General features: G+C 43.6%; 2 protein-coding genes, 2 long non-coding RNA genes and 1 pseudogene across 4 annotated transcripts; 1 reads left to right on the forward strand and 4 right to left on the reverse strand.

Moving 5' to 3' along the window:
* Nucleotides 1-1,292: 1,292 nt before the first annotated feature.
* LOC127360335 (nuclear factor 7, brain-like) lies at nucleotides 1,293-3,851 on the reverse strand (the record flags this gene model as incomplete). Its single annotated transcript, XM_051394725.1, has 1 exon — nucleotides 1,293-3,851. A coding segment is annotated over one exon (1,194 nt), but the record flags the coding sequence as incomplete, so codon positions are not given.
* An 8,325-nt stretch (nucleotides 3,852-12,176) lies between these two features.
* On the reverse strand, nucleotides 12,177-12,593 carry LOC127360349 (histone H4). The gene has a single exon (XM_051394739.1). The coding sequence runs from the start codon at nucleotides 12,574-12,576 to the stop codon at nucleotides 12,265-12,267; it is 312 nt and encodes a 103-aa protein (XP_051250699.1). The 5' UTR covers nucleotides 12,577-12,593; the 3' UTR covers nucleotides 12,177-12,264.
* Nucleotides 12,594-13,507: 914 nt separating this feature from the next.
* LOC127360378 (E3 ubiquitin-protein ligase RNF26-like) lies at nucleotides 13,508-16,169 on the forward strand (annotated as a pseudogene).
* A 2,116-nt stretch (nucleotides 16,170-18,285) lies between these two features.
* Nucleotides 18,286-19,066, reverse strand: LOC127360350 (uncharacterized). Its single transcript, XR_007883603.1, has 2 exons — nucleotides 18,952-19,066; nucleotides 18,286-18,858 (listed from the first exon to the last, which is right to left on the reverse strand). It is a non-coding gene; the product is annotated as an uncharacterized LOC127360350 (long non-coding RNA).
* Nucleotides 19,067-21,614: 2,548 nt separating this feature from the next.
* LOC127360473 (uncharacterized) lies at nucleotides 21,615-22,477 on the reverse strand. Its single transcript, XR_007883751.1, has 3 exons — nucleotides 22,234-22,477; nucleotides 22,002-22,056; nucleotides 21,615-21,938 (listed from the first exon to the last, which is right to left on the reverse strand). It is a non-coding gene; the product is annotated as an uncharacterized LOC127360473 (long non-coding RNA).
* Nucleotides 22,478-23,325: the final 848 nt, after the last annotated feature.

Consider the following 23,325-nt stretch of genomic DNA (forward strand, 5'->3'; position numbering starts at 1 on the left):
AAAAATTTCAATAAAACAAAGTACAATTTAAATTCAACGATAACATCAAGCACAATAAGAATATTGCTGCACATATAAAGTAGGATGTGTCATTAACTCAACAATAAAGGTTGTCTCAGTTCACAAATATATTGATCAGGTTCTGGGTTGATAAGTATCTGATCACACCGTCCTCATCCACTGATCATGTTCTGAAACAAACACAAAACAAAATGCAAGCACAACCATTAAATTACACACATATTGAACTGTTGTTGTTGGTTGAAATACATTTTATTATATTTGTAATTTAGGTTTTAAAAATACTCACCTATTTGTTTTCCTCTCGTAATGTCTGGTTTTATGTATTGTGCTGTAGCAGTCGGCAAAACAGTGTGGAAGTGATCTTTTGTTCAGATTCATTATTGAAAACATCTGTTCATGAAGATAGGCGGAGACAAAGGCTCTCCAAACGACTCTCAGTTTCTTATTGCAGGAGTCAGCAGCAGTTCCCATCAGAAGACACATTTATGGCCAAAAATGAAAAATTAAACTTTTTTTTTTAAATGACAGTTAGTAAGTATTTTTAAATATTTGATATTTGATGTAATCTGTTCCAACAATATGTTTGAGTTCAAATAACTTCTGTCATTAAAGATATTTATTATTTATCATATTGTGACGGCCCTAGTGTTGGCCTTATTCTTCTTGGTTTCAGGTAGTAAGGGGGTGGAGCTGAGATTCCTCCCTGATGCAGCTCACCTGAGCAGGCTGGGTTCAGGAGGCTGTAAATCAGACCTGCAAGGCTTTCTCACTCTCTTCCTCTGGCTGCTCACTGAACTGCTGGTTCTTGTTTGTGTTCTGGGTTTTATATTCATACATATACACCTCACCCTTCACTCACACAGACATTGCAGACAGACTGATTTACTGATAGACATGTTAAACTGTATTGATTATTTTGGTATTTACTTGATTAAATTGTGTTAACAATTCACAGACTGTGTGGTCTCCCTCCTTTGAGCCAGGTTGTGACAATATATTATTATTATTATTATTATTATTATTATTATTAATAGTAATTATTATTATTATTAAATATATATATTATGTAAGTATTGGAGCAGAGTTTTAATGGGGATACCATGTGCTGCCACTAGATGACACTCATGTGAAACTAATAATTCAATTTTTCAGCTTCAGTTTGGAAAATAAATCAATAATCTGAACAGCTTTTGGAATTTGCTCAACATTTTTAAGAAACAACGTTGTGTCATCTGCCAGCTGACTATTTGCTTCTCAAAAACACTCAATTGCTCAATATCAGATTTATTTTTCCATTTCATAATTCTCTCTTCATTGTTTGAATTTGACAGTCATTAAAACATTGACACAATCCATTGGCCCATCCCTCCAGCACAACAAACACACACATATTCAGCTTCCTCTCAGACTCTCATTAATATCAACAATCCATCACAGCCTCACTTCATACACAAATGTATATATCTATAGCAATAACTGCCCCTCTATTGTTTGTTCACTAAAATGTTTATATAAGGTGTAATATATGTGTATAATTTAATAAAGTTATATAAAGAGTACAGTGTTCATACAATAGTGTCACAATGTAAGAGAAAATATAAAACTATAAATGAAATATATATATACACTATATGAAATGTGCAGTTCAATAGTGTGCAACATATTCTAAGCAAGTTACTAGATGTATATATATTATTTATATATAATATCTCAGAGCAAACAACTGGGCACTAAAACTCATTTTATCTCACAGATAATTATATAAAACAAAAGATTTATCTTCATTATACTTTATGCAAACTGGATTATTTATGGTTGGATTATTGCAGCAACATTTATTTATATACATTATTATTATTTGTTCAATATCAAAAACTTACTCATCAGAATCAAACTGTACAATATTAATAATAATATGATTTTCTACTTTCAGTCCTAATCATAGATACCAAATATTTATTATTTTTTGTGCTGTAACAAAGAAACTATTGCCCTTGTAACAGTTCCACTTATTATAATAATAATAATATATATAATCTATGTATAATGGTATATATATATATATATATACCATTATACAGAGCAAGAACAAGATTAACAAATTTGGGTCTAATAATCAATATTATTTCAATATAATAATCATATTAATAATATTTCATTAATTAAATATTTATTTAGATGGTTTCAATCTGTACGTTTGTGTACTTGGGGATTATTTCAGGCCACGTTGTTTAAGATGGTCTAAAAATACACATCATAAAACAATATGCGTAAAAAGAGAATAAAATGTTAGAAACTAAAAGCCAAAAAAACACAAGTTGATCTTTGTTCCACTGCGAGGACCGTTACATGATACTGACATTATTGTCGTCAAGTTTTATATCACAAGTGTGTAGATTTTGTGCCTTTATGCACTCTAAAGAATGATCATGAAAAATGTCCATTAATTGATATTATACATAACTCGTTCACAGCACATTGAGGACTCTGAGCTCTGTAGATAAAGTGTGTGTCTCTGCTGTCAGTGTCTCTGTACTCGTCCCTCACACATACACTCATTTAATAAAAGATCATTTTACTATTCAGAGACTTTTCCCTTTAAAACATGATGAATATAATCATCCTCTTTATCTCTAACTGCTCTGTTCCACTGTCACACTGACCTTCACTGGTAATATCTTCACTTTATTCCCAGTGTAAATGAATGGAAACATCCTCTCAGTGAAAGTGTGTGTGAAGGTGTGTATGTGTGTGTTAGTATCAGGATCAGAGAACGACAGCTTTCCTCTGTTCCAGTCCAGATTCACTCTGATGCTCTGGAGCTTCTTCTGAACTACGAGATCAGTTTCTGGAGCTAATGGTGACCCTGCATAGTATTTACCTCCGGAGAACAATATTCTCCATAATCCAGACCGTATGTATCCTTTCCTCTGTACAGACTCTGCTAACACACCGAGTATCCAGAATATACTGTCTCCAACCTCGAAATCCCAGCTGTGAGTCCCTGAGTTAAAGCCCTCAGAGCCCAGAACAGACCAGAGAGAATCAATCCTCTCTGGATTATCAGGAAGCTGCTGTTTCTCTCCTCGTCTCACACTGGTCAGATCTTCAGACAGGATGAGTTTTGGATAAACAGTGTTTGGATCCAGAATCACAGGAGTGTAGGAGACCATGTCCTTCATCTTGTTCCAGATGTTGAAGGTCAGGTTGCCCAGGTGTTTGGCCTCGTCTATCAGAGCTCCTGAGGGCAGCTGTGGATCCTCCAGCAGGGGGCGCTGCTGGACTCTTTCCACTGCAGCCTTGTAGTTGTTCAGGAATGAGACGTCTTCAGCTCTCAGCTCCTCCTCTGTGGCTCTGACTGTGTCTGAAAGAGCTGCTATCTCTCTGCTCAGGGCCTCCATCTTCTCCTTCATCATCTGACTCTTCTGCTCCTCTTCCTCACTCAGAGCAGCCAGCCTGGCCTCCTCTTCCTCTTCTAGAAACTGGTGAAGCTTCTTAAACTGCTCCTTAATCAGCTTCTCTGTGCGTCGGGCCTGGACCTTCATGTGTTCTGCTGTTTGATCAAACTTCACTTTAACTCCTTCACAAACCTTTAACTTCTCCTTTAAGGGCTCTAGAGATTTCTGGAGCTCCTCTTTGTGATCCTGTGCAGCTTCATCGATAGGTTTGAATCTGTGGTTGGAGTGTTTTTTTTGAATCTCTGCAGACGAGACACACTGGCTGCTGATGGTCCAGACAGAAGAGTTTGAGTTTCTCAGAGTGCAGACTGCAGAGAGCCTCTGAAGATCTCTGATCTCTCTCCTGTAAGAAACTCTCACACAGCTTCTTTAAAGTCAGGTTTAAAGGTGGCTGATTCTTTGAAGATCTTCTTTTACAAACTGGACACTCACGTGTTTGTTTCTCCTTCCACCAGCTCTTCAGACAGTCTTTACAGAAGCTGTGGCTGCATGACAGAACAACAGGATCTCTAAAGACCTCATGACAGACCGGACAGCAGAAATCCTCCTCTAATCTGGAAGCCATTTTGTCTCTGAGTGCAGCTGGAAACAGCAGACAACACGTTAAACAGGTTGGTCAGTTATGGTTCCCGCCCTGCTGTAAACAGTTGCCTCAGTTACTTTCACTTTGAGTCTTTGAGAGTTTTTACATTCAGCAGCAGGTTGAAGAACTTCAGAGTACTTCAGAATACTTCAGGATACTTAAACTCTTCTTATGAAAAACTGCATAATAGATTACAATCCATTAATCCTGAATTAGCACCTTTTTTTTAATTCACAACATAACTCAGAATAAACAAACACAAAAGCAATCCCAATTAACCAGAACAGACCATCAACAACATGAAGAATATAAAATGTGTCAGTTAAAGTCACAGCTTTGTAATGAAGGTAAATCTTACCGTCTGTCTCTCCGTCTGTGTGTCTCTCCTCAGTGAGAACTGAACAGGAACATCCTGTTTCCTGGTTGGTCTCAGATGATGTCTTTAAAGAGCTTTGTCAGCTGACTGCTGCGTCTCATTTTAAAGTGAAATATGATCCATCACACTGCTCTGAGATCACATCACAAAGAAAACAACCAGAGCAAATTCACTTTCACTCATATTTCTGTGACTGCTTTACTTTGGTTTAAAGGTCCAGTGAGTAACATTTAGCAGGATCTATTCCTGAAAACACAATATAAAACTCATTGGTATGTTTTCATATGTATGTTTTGTGGTTGTTTTTTTCTCTTTGTGGTATTTTGTGTCTGCAACAAAATGTGTGTCAGATATTCGGTCTTCACCAAAACGTATTAAATAAAGTTAATATTAATAATAGCATTGTTATCAGTCATATAATTATTGTTACTATTATATTAATCAAATAAACCATACAGACCTTTGTCTTGTAGCCACTGCACTTGTTGTCAAATGGACTCAATCAAATCTTTATTAACAACCTCTGGATCATTGACTGGGTGGACAAAACTTTGTACAAACCTTCACACAACATGAGACAGCGACGCCAAAGACTGGGATATTTCTGTTTGTTGGTCGCAGGTGTTTTATGAAATATTTGGCAAAGTAGAGCATTTTGTGCATACAATAATAATTACAGTAAGCCATTTATAGTCACTGCAGACTCATTTAACCAATCTCAACAGGATTTGAGATATGTGATATCTATCATGCGATCAGTGTCTGTGGATTTTTGTCGTCACACTTCAGTGGATGTTCTGAAAAGATAATCGCTCTGTAGGTTGTGGTGATTTATTTATTTTCTTTAAGTCTTGGAATTTAAAATGCTTAATAACCAACCAGATGGTGGCGCTATTGAAAATATGTTTTAAACAAAACTCTGACCCGTCATCAATAATCAAAAACACAAACTAAGCAGCACCCTCTAAAACCTAGTGTGTCTAACATAAAATCAATGTACAGGTGTGTGTCAGTTACCCCCACCTAGATCCTTGCCCAAATTCCTTACCAGTTCTCAGATAAAGGCAACACAGGAAACAAAGATTTTACACTTGTCAATCACTAAGTAAAGCTTCTACAGAAGTTTAACAGGTTTACCACAGTAGAGCACAATATACACATGGCAAATTGATCAAGGGCAAAATCACAACTGCTGGTTCAACACAGGCAGCTATTTAAATAGAGGAAGGCGGTAGATGATTGGGGGGACTGCCAGACGCCGCACCAATCAGATCACCGGCTGGAACCAGGAAGTAGGCAGGTCTTGCGCCAGCCAATCCTCGGCAAGGGTCACACATCCTGCTTAACATGACACAGCGCCTGTGTGTGATGGACAGCTGGACGAGCAGGCTGGTAGCCCCTTCAGACCTGCCTTATGTTCCAAGGTTGTGAAAAATATAATAATGACTTTTTCCCATCCTTAATGCAACCAGAAATGAGAATCAATAAAAAAAAATGTTTTTAATCAAAACCCTTTAATTGTTATTTTTCTTGTCCATTTCAATGGACATCGGGTCCAAACAATTCTTAAAATACCAACATCATATGACAACATCATACCTATTTTTGTCTGTTAAATGTTGCAAAAAGTAAAAAAGAAGCCCCTGTCAAGTGACGTCCATTGTAATGGACACAGGGTCTGACGGGGATAAGCAAAGGTTCTATTTCGTATAGGCTACGCCCTCTAAGAGCTATCGCTATTGGGTTTATCCCTCGCGCACCTGCGCAGTACTAAGAAAAAATAGTCCACGCCCACCCACGGGGGGGCCCACCTACACGGTGTATAAATATCCGTGTTAACATACAATCAGCTCCGCATTTCTTTCAGCCACCAAGCTGCAAGTATTGAGATTCACCTTAAAGACAAGTGAAGAATTACAACCATGTCGGCGGAGATGGCAACCTCCTCGGCGGGCGACAGGCCGTGTCCCTAACCCTCATCCCGGGGGAGTCCGGGATCCCTCCCGCTCTGGCCACCGTCCTGCCATCGATCGGCGGACTGGTGAAGGAGCTACCAGACATCATAAAGGATGCAGCAGCTCGCCGGGGCCTGCCGGTCCCGCCGGCACAGGAAACCGCCCCGTCAGATGAGATGTGCGGTGTTTTCCCCGTCCCTCAGCTGAGCAGGCGAGACGCTGTGTGGCCCCACTTCCGGCCCATCCGGAAGTATCGGGAGGGCGCAAGAGTCTGAAGGCGCTTATCTCAACATATGTGCCCATCACCAAGGTTGCTGGGTTCAGTGCCCGAGGCATCCTCGCTGTGCCTCAGCTGGAGGGGAACCTCACCACATTTTTTGGGGTCAATACGGCGGCCGGAACGCGGCCCCTACTGACCTCACCGAAGGACCAGTACATCGCGCGGCAGGCCGACCAGATCCATCAGGCTGCCGCCCAAGCCTATGCTGCAACAAACAATGTTGCCCTGCTGGTCTCCAGCGCCCTGAAAATTGCAGCAGAGCCTGAGATGCCCCCCGCACTGGCCTCGGAGCTGAGCAACGCAGCCAGCGCCGCCCTCACACTCTGTGCTTGCTCCGCAGCCTGCTTGGGCCAGCAGGCCGCCTGGGCGACGCTGCAGCACCGCCGCCTGTGGCTGGACCAGACCCACATCCCCGAGGCATCGAGATGGGAGCTCCTCGGGGCTCCGATCCACGCGGATGGGCTGTTCGGACCTCGTTTCCGGGACATGGTGGACTCAACTGGGGTCAGCAGCCTGCGCGCCAGCAGCGCTTCAATGACCGTAGCCCCAATCGTCCCAGCGGCAGCCGGGGCCGGAAGCGACCCCCTGCGGTGACGGGAGCGGCTCCTCACCGCCCGGCTTCCTCCTCCACGCCAGGTCGGCCTCCCTTCCCACCCTCCGCGGCTGGTCAGCAGGCTCGTCAGCAGGCTCCATGGAAGGGCCCGAAGGGCGGTCGCTCAGGCTTCGGCTGGGCCAATCCTCCCCTTGAGCCTCTGAAGAAACAGAGCCGGAGACGCTGACATGATGGAGGGGACATGTGTGTTAATGTTCTGAATGTTGCCACTAATGCTGTTGTTGTGGGTGATGTTGCCGCTACTGCGGCTGACGCTGCCGTTGCTGGGGCAGACTGTTTTGAAATAAAACAAAAACATCTTCCCCTAAAGAGCAACATCCTACCGAGCAAACAACCTACACCTGTCTCTGCTGAGGCAGCTGTAGTTACTCACAAGTTCCCCACAAAAGCGAGCCAGCTCTCCCTAACCTGCCGGTTGGTGGACAGCTCGGTCTCGAAGTTTTTGAAGCACTACACATCCTCTGTTTGTCAAACAGAGTTTTCCCCTACACGCGCTTGTGACAATGAGTCCACGAGCGCCGCACGTGCGCTTCGTGTGGACAATATACACACACTACCGCCTGTAAACTGCGGCTCCCTCCTCTCATCAGAGAGCGGGAATGCTGGCATGTCACGACATCCCGTTCGTGGGCCTTCTCCCACTAAACGGCGATGTACAGTCCCCTGCTGTTAATGCGTCTAATGTAGCCTCAGATCAATCCCCGCTGCAGCGCAGCTCTTGGGGATTTCGTCAGCAGCCCCCCATGGGTCACTACTGGGGTTTCCCCGCCTCTGGTGACGGCGGCGGGGCTCTGTCGCAGCTCGTTTCCATGGCAACGACAGCAAAGCAGGAAAATGTACGCCCGCTCTCTGAGCGCTCCTCGGTGTGGCAGCGCGTTTGTGTGATGGACAGCTGGATGAGCAGGCTGATAAGCAAAGGCTACACCCTGCAATTCGCCTCTCCACCTCCCCGCTTCAACGGGATTGTGAAGACGGTCCTGTCGTCTCAGGACCAGCGTTTAGCTCTCCCAGTCGGAGTTGCAGGAACTTCTGGCAAAAAATGCGATCTCCAGAGTTCCTTCGTGGGGAGGAAAATCGGGGTTTTACTCCCGCTATTTTCTGGTTCCGAAGAAAACAGGGGGGATGAGACCCATCCTAGATCTGTCCCTGTTCAACAAATCAATAATGGTCAGACCTTTCCACATGCTGACCATCAAGAGAGTGCTGGGATGTGTGCGTCTCGGAGATTACTGTGTGTCAGTGGATCTGAAAGACGCATATTTTCACGTTCCCATCATTCCAAAACACAGGCAGTTCCTGCGTTTTTCATTCCAGGGGTTCAATACCAGTACAACCGCCTGCCGTTCGGTTACTCCCTGGCTCCTCGCACTTTCTCGAAATGTGTGGAAACAGCTCTGCAGCCGTTACACAAAGGAGGGATGAGAGTGCTGTTTTATCTGGACGATCTACTGCTGTTAGCTCGCTCCGAGGAAGAAGCTCTGGTGCAAACGAAAGAACTGCTGTCACATCTGTCAAACCTGGGCTTCACCATAAACTGGAAGAAAAGCTCTCTTCCCCTCCCAGTCCATCACGTACCTGGGTGTGGACTTGAACTCTGCCAGCATGACAGCACGGTTATCACAGCAGCGGAGTGGCTGCTCTGACAGCCCCTGTTGCAGCGTGTCGCGCCTCTCTGGGTGGTGACAGCGCTATCTCTCATGCGGCTGCTGGGGATGATGTCAGCGGCTCACGTGGTCGTTCCTCTGGGTCTCCTCCACATGAGGCGTTTACAGAGATGGTTTATTCGTTTACACATCGACCCCGTGCGTCACCGGAGAAGAATGATCTCCGTTCCTCCCTCCGTGGGCCCCGATCTGGCTTACTGGAGAAATCCCCGCATCCTGTCGGACGGGATTCCCCTGGGCAGAGCTACGTCACATATCTCGGTGTTCACAGACGCATCTCTCTCAGGGTGGGGGGGGACGTGTCTGTCTCAGGTAGTGGGCGGCCGGTGGCCAGCTCACGTGTCCCTCCATATAAACGCACTGGAACTTCTCACAGTGTGGAAAGGGGTCCAGCACTTCGCCCCTGTGCTGCGCAATCAGCACGTGCTGATTCGTACAGACAACAAAGCCACAGCAGCGTACATAAACCGCCAGGGGGGGTTTGATCTGCTCGGCTGCTAAACATAGCGAGACAGCTCTTATGCTGGACGCACGCACACTGTCTGTCCATCAGAGCAGTGTATATACCGGGCGTACTGAACAGAGGTGCGGACGTCATGTCGAGGAGGCCCCCGTCATGTAGAGGGAGCCTCCATCCCGAGCTGGTTGCCGAGGTGTGGAGCAGATTCGGCAGAGCCCAAGTGGATCTGTTTGCTGCTCTCGGGAACACACAGTGCGACCTGTGGTTCAGCCTGAGCGCACGGGACAATCCTCCGCTGGGAGTGGACGCGTTTGCACATCGTCCTTGGCCCAGGATGTTTCTGTACGCTTTCCAACCGGTTCCGCTCATCCCTCGGGTTCTGGACCGCGTGCGGGAGGAGCGACTGTCCATGGTTCTGATAGCCCCAGAACGCACGAGTGCGTCATGGTTTCCGTGTCTGCGCCGGCTAGTGTCGGGCCTCCCCTGGGAACTGCCGTGGCGCGGGGACGCGCTCTCACAGGCAGGAGGGGTGATCAGGAGTTACCCAGTACTGGGGCAGCGGTTATGGGCCTGGCCTCTGAACGGGAACATTTAGAGAGGTTGGGTCTCTCTCAGGACGTCGTGCTCACGATCCAGGGCGCACGGGCTGCGTCTACTAGAGTGTCATACACGGCAAAGTGGGCAGCCTTTCAGCGCTGGTGCGTAGAGAGGAGTTTAGACTCCACTGCGTGTCCTCTGCCTCACGTGCTTTCTTTCCTGCAAACACTGGTTGACAGGAATCTGGCTTTCAGCACGGTTAAGACTTATGCTGCGGCTGTTTCATCCTGTCACGAAGGCTTTGGTGACAGATCAGTTTACAGTCATCCGCTGTTGAAGCGTTTTCTGAGAGGTGTGCGGAGTCCTTCGCTCCTCAGTGGGATTTGGCGCTGGTTTTACACGCACTGATTAAACCTCCCTTTGAACCGCTGGATCAGGTTCCGCTCAAATTTCTGTCCATTAAAGCAGCCCTGCTTTTGGCTCTGATATCTGCGAAAAGAGTCAGTGATTTATCTGCTCTTTCTGTGGCTCCATCGTGCCTGAGAATACAGGGATATGGCAGCTCAGCTGTCCTGCGTCCGAACCCAGCTTTTACTCCTAAAAGCATCACCAGTTTATTCAGATCGAGAGTGATAACGCTGAAGGGGTTCTTCCCCCCTCCTCACAGATCAGAGGAAGAAGCCATGTCCCATCTTCTCTGTCCAGTGCGCGCTCTGTCATGCTATGTGGCACGCACGTCCTCTTCACACCGTTCTCAACGTCTCTTTGTTCATTACAGAGATCATTCTATGGGGCTTCCTCTGTCTGCACAGCGCCTGTCACACTGGCTGTGTGAGGCGGTTGCGCAGGCTTATATTGCCTCGGGGTCGGACCCCCCGGAGGGCATCAGGGCGCATTCTACCAGGGGAATCGCGTCCTCCACAGCTTTACGTGGAGGAATGACGGTGGAAGACATATGCACGGCAGCATCTTGGTCTTCCCCCTGCTCTTTTATTCGCTTTTATCTGCGGGATGTGTCGCAGTTCTCCATGACTCACTCTGTTCTGAGTGTTCTGTCACAGTGATGTGTTCATTCCTGTCTCTACTTTGCTCCGCTGTTGCAATGCGAGACTTCATCATTCCTCATGTGTTATTTCGTTTCTGCTCTTCATTCGGACTGTTACAGTACGTAACGCTCGTCTCCATTCATCACAGCAGGTTTGATTTCCCCCAACTTCACCTCAGTACATTCTGAGGAATGTGGACTGCGTTATTACGTACAGCGTATTGGTTGGGTGTGGTTGGAGCTGTGGTTATTTCAAGTGGCGGGTATGTCTGTGCTTATGATACTGTGTGGAACCAGTGTGGCATAGACTATATCCTGCTACGCCCTTATCCCAATAGCGATAGCTCTTAGAGGGCGTAGCCTATACGACATAGAACGTTAGTTACGTATTGTAACTCCAGATTCTAACTCCAGTATAGGCGCAGCCCTCTAAGCTAGGGGCCCCACTGGTTCCCTGTGGCTAAAAGAAAAGCCTCTTTTTTGGGAGCTGATTGTATGTTAACACGGATATTTATACACAGTGTAGGTGGGGCCCCCCCGTGGGTGGGCGTGGACTATTTTTTTCTCAGCACTGCACAGGAGCGCGAGGGACAAACCCAATAGCGATAGCTCTTAGAGGGCTGCGCCTATACTCATAGAATCTGGAGTTACAATACATAACTAACGTCACTTTCACTACCGGGGGGCAAAGAGGGAGAAGAAGGTAGCAGAACACAAACAAGAGGAACCCACAAGCATCTGCTGAGATCCTTTTCCAGTGCAGACCCTCTGAGCTGGTGGTTCAGTGTTCAGTCTACCAACCTCTAACACCTGTGATGGCAGACTCGCCTGGATGCTGCTTTTTCTTTGGCACATTTAATTGACATTGTGTTGATGTGTTTCACTGTATGTAGTTGCAAATTTTTACACTGGAATGTGTGTTTATTTTTGTATTTCATAAAATTGTAGTGTATTAACAACCTACATTATAGCAAATATTAATCATTTAACACTATTGGTAATCAATATACATGGATATAGTGTATGTATATTGAGAATTCTACATATAATTTAGCAATTAATTTATTTAAGCAAAAAAGGGAGCAGAGGCAACTCTTTAGTGAACCAAGACTAAAGAACTGATTCTCTAAAGCCTGAACTCCAATGAACACTGATCTTGTGACAACATAAGTTACAAATTCACATAATAAATCAGGACTGAGCTCTGCAGATAAAGTGTGTGGCTCTTAAAAGAGCCTTTGGTTCGTTGTCAGCGGGTCTGGATGAGCTTTAACCCCCGAAGCCGTACAGGGTGCGGCCCTGCCTCTTCAGAGCGTACACCACGTCCATGGCGGTGACGGTCTTCCTCTTGGCGTGCTCGGTGTAGGTGACGGCATCACGGATCACGTTCTCCAGGAACACCTTGAGCACACCGCGGGTCTCCTCGTAGATCAGACCGGAGATACGCTTCACACCGCCACGGCGAGCCAGACGGCGGATGGCGGGTTTGGTGATTCCCTGGATGTTATCACGGAGAACTTTACGGTGACGCTTGGCGCCTCCTTTACCGAGTCCTTTGCCTCCTTTTCCGCGGCCAGACATTTTCTTACTGTTGGTTAGTCAACGGTGAATGAGTGGATGCTGCTCGACCGTTACTATTTACAGCCTGACTGCGGACGTAACAGAGGACAGGCAGCGGGTAGTAGGCAGCTTTACTTCTTTTATTATTTATTTATTTTAGGAATGATTGTGTTTTTATCTTCTTTTTTTAAAATAAACTTTATTGATATTTTACATAAAAAATATTACATAATTATTTTCTGATTAATCGTCTCAGACTATCGGTGGACGTTCAGCACGTTGTTATGGAGGTCCGCACACTCATTTTATAAAGGTGTTATTTTCTTATTAAAGGTGGTGAATCTAACCAGTGCTTGAATTAATACAATATGTGTTACATTATAGGGGACTGAATGTTTCCTTTGGGTTCCTGCTCATGTAGCAGTGGAAGGAAATGAGAAGGTCGATCTATTGGCAAAACAATCAATAACACATATTATTAGACTGCAGCAAATATGATCAATAAGTTGAGCATTTAATGAGGGTTTTTATCATTAAGCTATAGCTCACACAGAGACGCAGTCGTTCAGAAGAACCTCAGCAGTTATAGAAATACAGAAAACTGAACTTGGTAGGAAAGTTTTTGGGCATAAAATTAGTTATTTTAGACAATTATTTTAATTTTTTGGGGAAACCTTGAATCTGACTAATAAAGATAATTACAGATATTTTACCACAACTATAAAATATTCTCTTCGATAATTATGAATAGATTTGATTATATATTAGAGGAAAATATACACAGAGAACACAATGTGCAATTAAAGGACATAACGCAGAATAATCTTTCACAAACAAAATGTTTTTACATTATTGATAAAAACAATAAAGCTGGGATGTGATCCGATAAAAGTAAATAAACTGTAATTAATCAGTATTATAAATATTTATTGTCCACGAGCTCCTGTATGTTTAATATTGTTTTAATTAAAACCTGCTGAATCACTCCGATACAGCAGGTGGCGCTGTGATCCATTTCCGTTGGTTTACGAACCGTCAATTGTCACAACGAAGAAGAAGCAGCAGCAGCAGAATAATAATAAGCCGAAGAAGACAATATTAGTGACTTATGTTAAAACTAGTTTTCTTTAAACGCGCCAGTGATTAAATCTCTCTGCGTCATGTTGTCACGGTGAGACTTGTTTACTTCAAACGCTCATAAACAGATTGTTCCTCTGAAGTTTGTTTATGTTTATTTCTACCGAGCTAACGCTAATGGGTGGGGTCTGCTAGCAGCGTTAGCATGTGGCTGCTAGCGGACACACTGAGGGCTTCAGACATAAAGATAATATATAAATATAAATATAAATATAAAGACTTTAATGTGCTTAATCATTCACCGTGAACATGAGCTCCAATCTGCGGCCTCAGCTTCACTGTGCGTTTCTTAGTTAGCGCGGATCTGAAAGTTGCGTTTCAATACCCAAACTCCATTAAGAATTCTGACAATTTAAAGTTTACAAGAACAAACAAATGTCAGAAATATGAAATAAATACTTCATCTGAATCAGCGAAAGCTTATCTGAAATTCGGCATATATATTATACACAATAATACTCGTTTAATTAGATTTTAAACTTAAAGAAGTGGGTTGCTTGTCCTTTATTATTTGTCTCCTTTCGCTTAAATAAGACACAGATTTGACTGGAGCACCGTTTTAAACATTAGTGTGTGTTTATGTATTTATTTTATACTTAAGTTAAAACAGATGTCAATAACTAACATAATATATCAGCTTATAAGTACAGAAAGTATATTTGTGTCTGGGTTTATGTTCCATTGATTTAATATGTATAAAATCCTGGGTGTGTATTAGTCTGATGTTTAACCGCAATAGTCCAAAATCACCAACACAAAGAGCTTTATGGGTCCTTTATTTGCTCTGTCGTTAGTTTAGCTGCAGGTTAACATTCACACCTGTGTACAAAAGCACATTTCAGTCCCAGTTGAATCTTTATGAAGCTGCTGTGTCCTGTAGAAAGCAGCTCCTGCCTCCAGAGGTCGCTGCAGAGAGTCTGATATACTCTACTGCTTTCTACCTGAACTCCACTGAACCTCAGAGGGAATATTCTACTTTAGATTGTACAAAGGGAACTTTTTAAAATGTCCTTTAATCCATTAGTTTGTTGACAGAAAATTAATCTTTGTTTCTTTTTTTTCTGTAAAAACATTTCATAGTTCCAGTTTTACAAATGTGAAGATTTGTAGATTTTTCCCTTTAAATAATTTTAATAAATGTAATAAATATTTTACTCATCAAACACACTGTCACTCTTCTTCTCTCGCCTGCAGCCGACTATGGACGAAGTGAACGTTGTCTCTCTTGCTGTTGGAGGATGTGTGGACGCCTGCTGCCTGCTGCTCGACCTGGTCGTCAGGACGTTCAGCTGGCTGTGTCGCTTCCTGTCCGGCGTGGGCGCTTCCCTCCCACAACACGCTGGTCGTCCTGAGCGGCTCCTCTCTGGTCGAATGCTGGAACTTTGCTCTTTTCTCCCTTCCTCGCCGCCACTGAGGCCGTCTCCAGCGCCGCCTGCGGAGCGCTGCAGGTTGTGGAGGGCTGGCTGCAGACGCTGGGAGGAGTGTTTGAGGAAGTTTCAAGATGGTGGGACACCCCTCTCCTGTCACGTGGCGTGGCGAGTCAAGGCGTGCTTCACCGTGGGTTTATTTCAGGGAGCTGCGTCCTGCGACAGACGTGCGAGCCTCTGCATCGCGCTCAGCCTCGTTCTCTACTTTGTCAACACGGTGGTCAACATCGTCCTCATCGGCACGCAGAACTGTCTGTCTGTGTTGGCGGGCGTCTGGGAGGTGGTGGCGGACCCCGTGCAAAGTGTTGGAGCTGGCTCTGACTGCGCTGACCTTCCTGTACAGTTGTCTGGTCGGTGCCTCGGTGCTGCTGTGGGCGCCCTGCCAGCTGCTTCTGGACTTCCTGGGAGCGTTGGGCCGTGTCTTCATCACTGTGTTCATGGTGGACTCACACGGCCTGCTCATCACCGCGTTCATCATCTCCAGTGGCTTTGCTGTTACTGAACCCCAGACTTCCTGTCCTCGCCGGACGCCTCAGCCTCCGTTTGGTCAATGCTCTCCTGGGAGCGTGGACGATACTCGAACAAGCTGTGTGGCATCGGGCGGCACACAGTGCAACGAGGCTCCCGCACACCGGCGCTTCAGTCGCTGAGACCGACCTGCCGCCAGCGAATGAACCGACCCAGCCAGACCCTCCGCAGCTCCAGGATCAGCTGGACGACGAGTCAGCGGGCGCCAGCAGCAGGATTGGTACATCGCGGCTGAACTGTACTCCGTTGGACGGCGACAGCTCTTCAACTGACAGCGAGCTGCTCAGCCTGCTGAAGGAGCAGGAGGAGAGGGAAGAAGTGCGTCATCTGTCAGGACTTGAGCAAGACTGTGCTGCTGCTGCCCTGCCGTCACCTCTGCCTCTGCCGGCACTGCGCCGACATCCTGACCCAGCGCCGACACGTCCAGCAGCGCTGCTGTCCGCTCTGCCGGCAGTCCATCACGCAGACCCTGGACGTCTTCCTCTGACGGCCGGTGGACCAGAGATACAAGCTGCAAACTGAAGCACACGAAAACAGAATATCTTGGATAATAACGGACTCTCTGCGATATAGTTGTTTATTTCTGTAAAATAATTAATAGTTGGTCAGTGTCAAACTCATGGACATATAAAAGATGGACGTCGCATCTCCACTTCCTGCCACTGTTCAAATATGAAACCAAAATATCCCGGAGCCGGGCTCAACTGAAACCGCCTTCAAATGACAGATTAAAAACAAACTTGAACGACCTAAAACGACAGGAACCATCTGTGGATGTGATGCACTGTGATGTTTTTTTAGGCTCTGTTTACACAGAAAGTGGAGCTTTTTTAAAATGAAAATGTTTTGCATTTTAATAAAAGCTCTGCATCCTTAATTTATCTGATGTTGCATCTGCCACCAGGAAGCAGTCGAGATATTTTGGCTTCACTTTAGGGGAGTTGTCGTTTCGTGTGTCTTTATATATGTCGATGGTCTTTAGTGAACTGTGCCAACTAATACTATGTGTCTTTATTCTTTGTTCAGGAAACATTTCTAACTTTACTCAACAGTATTTGTGTGCGCTGACTTTTAATCTTAACACTTAAAAACCTAAATATATTTATCTTATTTATGTTTGCCATCAGCTTTAAAAAGCCAAAACAACAGAGAAGCTGTGAAGTCTCTTGATATGTAAGAAGTTCATAGCTGCTGATTATTACTGGATTAATACAGCCGAGGATTTGTGCCAAAGACTTTGCTGCAATTGTTTTTGTACTTGTGTAAAAATCAGTGCCTGAATTGAACCAAAAAAGCTGCCAGTACCCCGTTCAGTTCAACCCTGTACAGTTTATTTATTTATTTATTATCTACTAGGGATGTCACGAGAGCCGATAGTTCGCTACCAAGTCGATGCCAAGATATTGAAAAGCTGCACACTCACTACGCCACTGCAAATGCAACAGGAGTCTCACAAACAAGTAATTTAGCAACGTAACCCGGCTCACAGGATGTACAGGCGAGGAAAAATGAACAGCAGGATACAGCTGGTTCAGGTAACTCAGGTAAAGATGAACTGAAGCAACAAACTCTGCAGGACAGTTTTAAGAGAAATTCCTTCCAGATCTGAGAAAAGATTACAAAGAGTTTGTTAGGCTATTTTAAAGCCAACTCAGTTATTTAGTATAAAATATATATGAAATAAGTTGCATTAATAATAATACAATATGTATAAAACATTAAGGAACAGCTTGATTGCTTTTGTTAATTCACTGCGGAGCTTTTCATCTGTATTGGATCGGGAAAAAAAACTCGAGTGGGACATTTTTTATCGTGGTACTCAATTGGTATCGAGAATTTCATCTGGTATCGTCCTAATATCTACCGTGAGACGTCCTCATTAGTGAGTATGGCCGCGGGGTTCTCAGTACCGGTGAGTACTGGCCCATTTCAGGCACTGGTAAAGTGTATGTAAGGATGTTTTGTTCATATTTTAATGTATTTAAAAAATATAAAAGTCATCAAATATGTGGAAGACTGAATATCTGCACTGGATGTTTAAGTTGATTTAATTTTATAATTTTGAACATTTTTAATTAATATAACATGCCTTAATTAGTTAATGGTAGATTTATTTAACAGATAATAATTGAATTATTAAACAGGGCTTTATTTTGTTCTCATTCTTACAAATCCTAAAATATCCTAAATAGGAGTTTTCAAACGTTCTCCACCAAAAGAGCAGGATTTCCCAAACAAATGTTCATCTTTAGTTGTATTTCTCTCCCACAACTCATCCAGCATTCGTCCTCCCAGATGTCCACTCTTAGTTTAGCTGCACAAGATTTATTGTGTGTGGACAACAAATGTACAGACAGTAAAGCTACAGTCTGTGATTTCTGCCACTGGGGGTCTCTCACATTAAAACAATAAGAAAAAGATTAAGTGTGATGAGGTGGTGAAGCAGTGAGGGATCATGGGAGTTGTTGTCTTCACCACCATTGGCGTCATTGCAGTCAGCTTCTCCCGGTTAGGATTCCTTCAATGTTCGTGGTTCAGGAGGTTTCTACCGGGAGCCCAATGATCCACAGAGGTCTCCCTCCTCCTTCAGTATGATATTGAAGTTGAAACCACACAATAAAGAAATGTCCACACAGTATTATAATTGTATGTTTATTATTTTATTATAGACAAGAGCATCAGAAAAACGTATCACTTTCAAATTTGAAAAGAAAAGCTACCTGTATGTTAGATTGCTTTAATAATAATAAAGATTTTCATTTGTATAAATTGATGTTGCACTTCTCTGTCATCCAGCTTTTTATATAAAGGAAAATCAGAGTTCACTATACATTACTACAGTGATTCAAGATTATCAGATTACATTTGAGATCAGTTCAGAGGAAGAACTGTTCAAGAGTTTTAAAAGGAAAAGAGGAAGAGTTTCTGTCTTACATGGTGAAAAGCAGATGACCACTGAAGGTGGTATGGTGACTACCATCATCAAACACCTTTGTATTTTCCCACAGACGCACAAACACAACATCTCCAACCTCTAGGAGCAGTGTAGCCCCCATAGCAGAAGTCCCATAACCGGATGTCTGATGTTCATATGCCATAAAAATGAGTTGTGAGTTCTTGACCAACACAGCTGCTGAAGCCTGGTGACCTCCATATGTTCCTATGTACCACTCGAAGTGGTAGGCTCCTCTCACTGGTGCAGTGAAAATACCTGTTGAACATTTGTTTTTAGTCTTTTTAAATGAAAATTCAACTGTTGCAACATTAGACATCAGCATAGGTAAAAATAACAGAGTTCAGGTACCTGTGTCTGGGTTGTAGGCCTTTCCAATGTTTGTATCGACATGTTTGAAGATCAGAGTAGTGTGTGCGGGAAAGGGTCCGACATATCCGCTGCCTGTAGCCAACAGAGAGGCTGAAAGCCACCCTGCCCAACTGGAGAGAGAGAGAGCAATATGTATCACCAATGAATTACATTAAAGAAGAAGATATACTTTATTAATCGATGGAAATTCTTTTTCCTCTTACTTTAACACACTGGCCTGAAATAAAATCATGCATATGGAGGCTTATAGACCACAAATGTGGAGAGATGGTGGAGTGATGGGCTGCCATGTAGGGACACTGTGAGCAGTTAGGGGTTGGGTGCCTTGCTCAGGGGCACATCAGCACACTGGAGGTCTAACTGACACCTCTCCAAATGATCTGACCCAGTGCGTCCATCACAATGGTTCTTGTCAAAGTCACTCAGATCCTCACGCTGCACATTTTCTGATTCTAGCACTTCAACTCTGAGGACAAAATGTTCACTGTCTGCCTGATATACCGTGTACCGCCACAAAGCCACGAATTCACTATAACTTGAGTGTACATTGTCCAATCGACTCCACACTTCAAGTAACTGATAACAGTCCCGCCCTGTTTGCACGTGTACAAGACAATATTCAGACATAGGTGATGGCGCCACCTACTGGCAATAGGAAGTAAGCGCTGCCACGGTGATTTTTGAAGGCTGAGTTACATGAAATGACCGTGCCAATGACGATTTGTCGAATTCACCGGATTAGCCACAAAACAGCACTCATAACTTCAGTGTGCAATGTCCAATCTCCAATAAACTTCATATATTCTGTAACAGTCTCGCCCTGAGCACGTCCTCATTAACTTCAGACGTGGTCCAATCTCAATGAAACTTCACGTGTTTTACAACAGTCCCGCCCTGAACATGTCTACGTGACAACATTCAGACATAGTGATAGCGCCACCTACTGGCAACAGGAAGTAAGGCTGCGTGGCGATTTTGAGCTAATTACGTGAAATTTTCATGATGTGGTCCTTACGTGTTATGACGGCACGCGGCGTGGGCTGCAGCATGCCCGAGTTGCGTGGAGTCGCGAGGTCCCACCCAACGCTGCTTGCAGCTTTAATGTTTTTTTTATTTTAGCATACATTAAATTTTTAACATATTTCAGATTTAAAAGATTTAAATATTGAATTGCTAATTTTGAAAAACAATCTCGAAATTAAAGCTGCAAACAGCGTTGGGCGAGGCCTCGCACTCCACCACTATCGAGGGCATCTACAACCCACATCGCAGTGCCGATACATAGCTACGTCGCGAGTCTTAAGATTGGACCACGTACGCTGAAGTTATGAGGACACCTGTCCTGGCACGCGGTTTGATGTACAGTCACAGCTCAACTTTTCAATCAGTTTGTAGGACGGCAGAATTCAAAATCGACAAGTTGCCACAAACGCGCCGTTCAACGTACAGTCTCAAATAGCACAACTTTTAATGAGCACCATTTTTTGAGTGTACTCACAAATTTTGAAGCAGCAGATCCGATAAATTTCCTAGGAGGAGTTCGTTCAAATACAATGCGGAAAGTTCGCCAGAAAGTGAAAATCAAAACCAAAATGGTGGCGATGGCCTGAAACTGTGCAAGATGCCTAAGGAAGACATGGGGGAACTATGGACTCAAGCTTGGTCTCAATCGGACATACCAATGTGGAGAAATGGTCCCACTTCCTTTTTTGACGAGAAAATTCACAGGAAGTGCCAATTTTATAACGTGCTGGGTTTTTGAAATGTCAAAATTCTTTTAATCACTTTTTTTATTATGAGGGGTCCTCAGTTCCTACGTGAAAAAAATTTGTGCGAATCAGACAAAGCGCATGGGGGGAATACGGAAAGAGTAGTTTATGAGCATTTTCGCGCTCTAGTGGAGAAAAATTCTTGGCGGAAGTGGGCGTGGCCTATATCGGAAGATTCAGCTCTATTCACCCGACCAGCGTGGATATAAGGTTTTTGAATGTGCGACACACTATGCAGAAGTTATTAGCCTAAGTGCATTTTTATGATAGTAGCGCCACCTGGTGGACAACCCGAAAATGACGCATAGAATATCCCCATTTTCACCAGGCCTGACAATTTTGCCAAATAAAATTGAGTTTTGTTATATGTTCAGGGGGCAAGAAACGCAGTCAAAGGGGGCTAAAAAATAATAATAAGAAACATAACAAATACAATAGGGGCCTCCAGCGGTGGCTAGCTCGGTCCCTAATAATTATCTCTAATCAAACTAATGTTTGACAGTTGAACTTATGCATACTAGCTAGAAACATGGTTCTGGTTCATATTCTGGCAGCATGTGTAGAGATTATTTAATGTATTCCAACTTGGTGATAAATTATTGTACAGTTTTTGAAATATTGATTATTGTATGATTTCTTTGTTGAAGGGCTATCAATGTTCACATAAATTCATCAATATCTAAAATACTACACATACAAAGGATATCATATGTATAATTCCCCAGGGAATATGTTCAGGCATTAAAGCACCACCAAGTTATAAAGCTCTTATTCTGGACAGTTCTCACTTGTTAAGAATTTGATGGATGTCCATCTGTAGGTGGTGCATCAGGACAAATGCAACTTTAAATAAGTTAGAAATGAAAGAGTTGGTCATCATGATTGAATTTGGTCAAATGAAATGTCCTATGAATCTCAAAGGAGCAGAAGCAGCTGGTAGAAATCATAAACACTTTCTCCGGTACATGCCCGCACTAATTATGGCAGCAGTTATCAGTTTCAGTACTTGATATTATGGTATTTGAGAATAAATAACATTCTGGGAAATTACATTTTATACCACACAGTAGTAGTATTGGTGTAAGAAAGATACATTACATTTTTGTTATACAAATAATCAGACATGATGATTTCACACACACAGTACCTTTCAGCTGTTGCTTCAGCTTGTCAACCTCAGTCTCCTGCTTCTTTCTCCTCTTTTTTCTTTCAACTCAGTCTCCTTTCTTATAGTCTCCTCTTCTTCTTCGCTTCTTCAACTCAGTCTCCTGCTTCTTCAACTCAGTCTCCTGTCGCTCCAGCTTTGCTGCATGCTCTGAAAAAGAGGAGAAATAAATTTGTGAGTGTGATTTGTTTTGAATACTTTGTTTGTAATTTCTGTACTTTTGGATATGAACTGCTATGATATTGATTCCCTTGTAAAACAACAGTAATTCCTATGGAAGGGTTCCTGATGCTATTCCTTCTCTCATTACCCGACATAATACTGTACCTTTATTCTCTGTTTGCAGCAATCTCATGTCAAACTTCTGTTGAGTCAAAGTAACAGCCATCTCTCTCAGCACAGCAAGGATGTCTTGTGGTAAAGACTGTAAGGATGTGATCTGCTGTGCAAGAATTTCTTTTCTGCCTCCGTCTTATTCTGATCTGTGGAGCCAGAGCAGACCAGCAGCAGCAACGGGAAAATCACAGTGATCTTCATTGTCACACTGGCAGCTTACACAGGTGAACTGTGTCCTCTGAAGCCCGATATTGAGGTTTATGTAGTACAGCAAAAAGAGGCGTGAAGGTGAGGGAGGTGGACGCCACAGACAGAATATTTCCTTATCCCCATTTCACATGATTTATTCTCAGCCATTGTCAGAATGAGGATATATATATATATATATATATGAGCCATTACAGAAATTAAGTGTGGTGTTGAGTGAAGAAGGAATGGGCACTGAGTTTATTTCTTTCATACTACACTGTGGCAGACTGGTTTCCACTTAATGAACTGACAGCATTACTCAACAGAGGTGTGTTTTTGTTTTATAAAGTTAGACAGGTTTGGTCACCAGCCAACTTCACTGCACATCAGCCATTCAACACAAATTATGTCTCAACCTATGGATGAACCTTTGGGTCCATCAAGATCCTCAGTCCGCCCACTCTCAGTCACCTATCCCACCAGGAACAGCTGATGTCCAACAACGGGGGACATAATTAAATCCCACCCTGATGTTGACAGGATCAATACAGTCTATCCATTCCTTATCTTCCTTATCTTACCTTATTCCTGATCTTATCTTATATTTTTTTAAAGTTTTGTTTGTATTTAAACACTTATGCACTCAGGTCTCTGTTGAAAATGACATCTCGATGTCAGTGGGTTTTCTAGGTAAAATAAGGGTTTATATATAATCTCCTCAGTCTCCTGCTGCTGCTCCTAATACTTATTTTAGCCCCTACATCATGTGAAAATGTGTTGTTGTCAGTTTGGTTTTGTTTTTGGGAATGAGGAAACAGACTTCACAGAAGTGATGATGTTTGAGGAGAGCAGGATTAAAGAAATGAGTCTGTTAACTCTGAGATGAGGGAAACT

This window comes from Dicentrarchus labrax, unplaced genomic scaffold, assembly GCF_905237075.1.
Source record: "Dicentrarchus labrax unplaced genomic scaffold, dlabrax2021, whole genome shotgun sequence".
In the NCBI taxonomy this organism is placed as follows: domain Eukaryota; kingdom Metazoa; phylum Chordata; class Actinopteri; family Moronidae; genus Dicentrarchus; species Dicentrarchus labrax.

Bases quoted from the DNA above. Each gene is read 5' to 3' on its own strand.
- LOC127360349 (XM_051394739.1), bottom strand. From the start codon at position 12,576: ATGTCTGGCCGCGGAAAAGGAGGCAAAGGACTCGGTAAAGGAGGCGCC.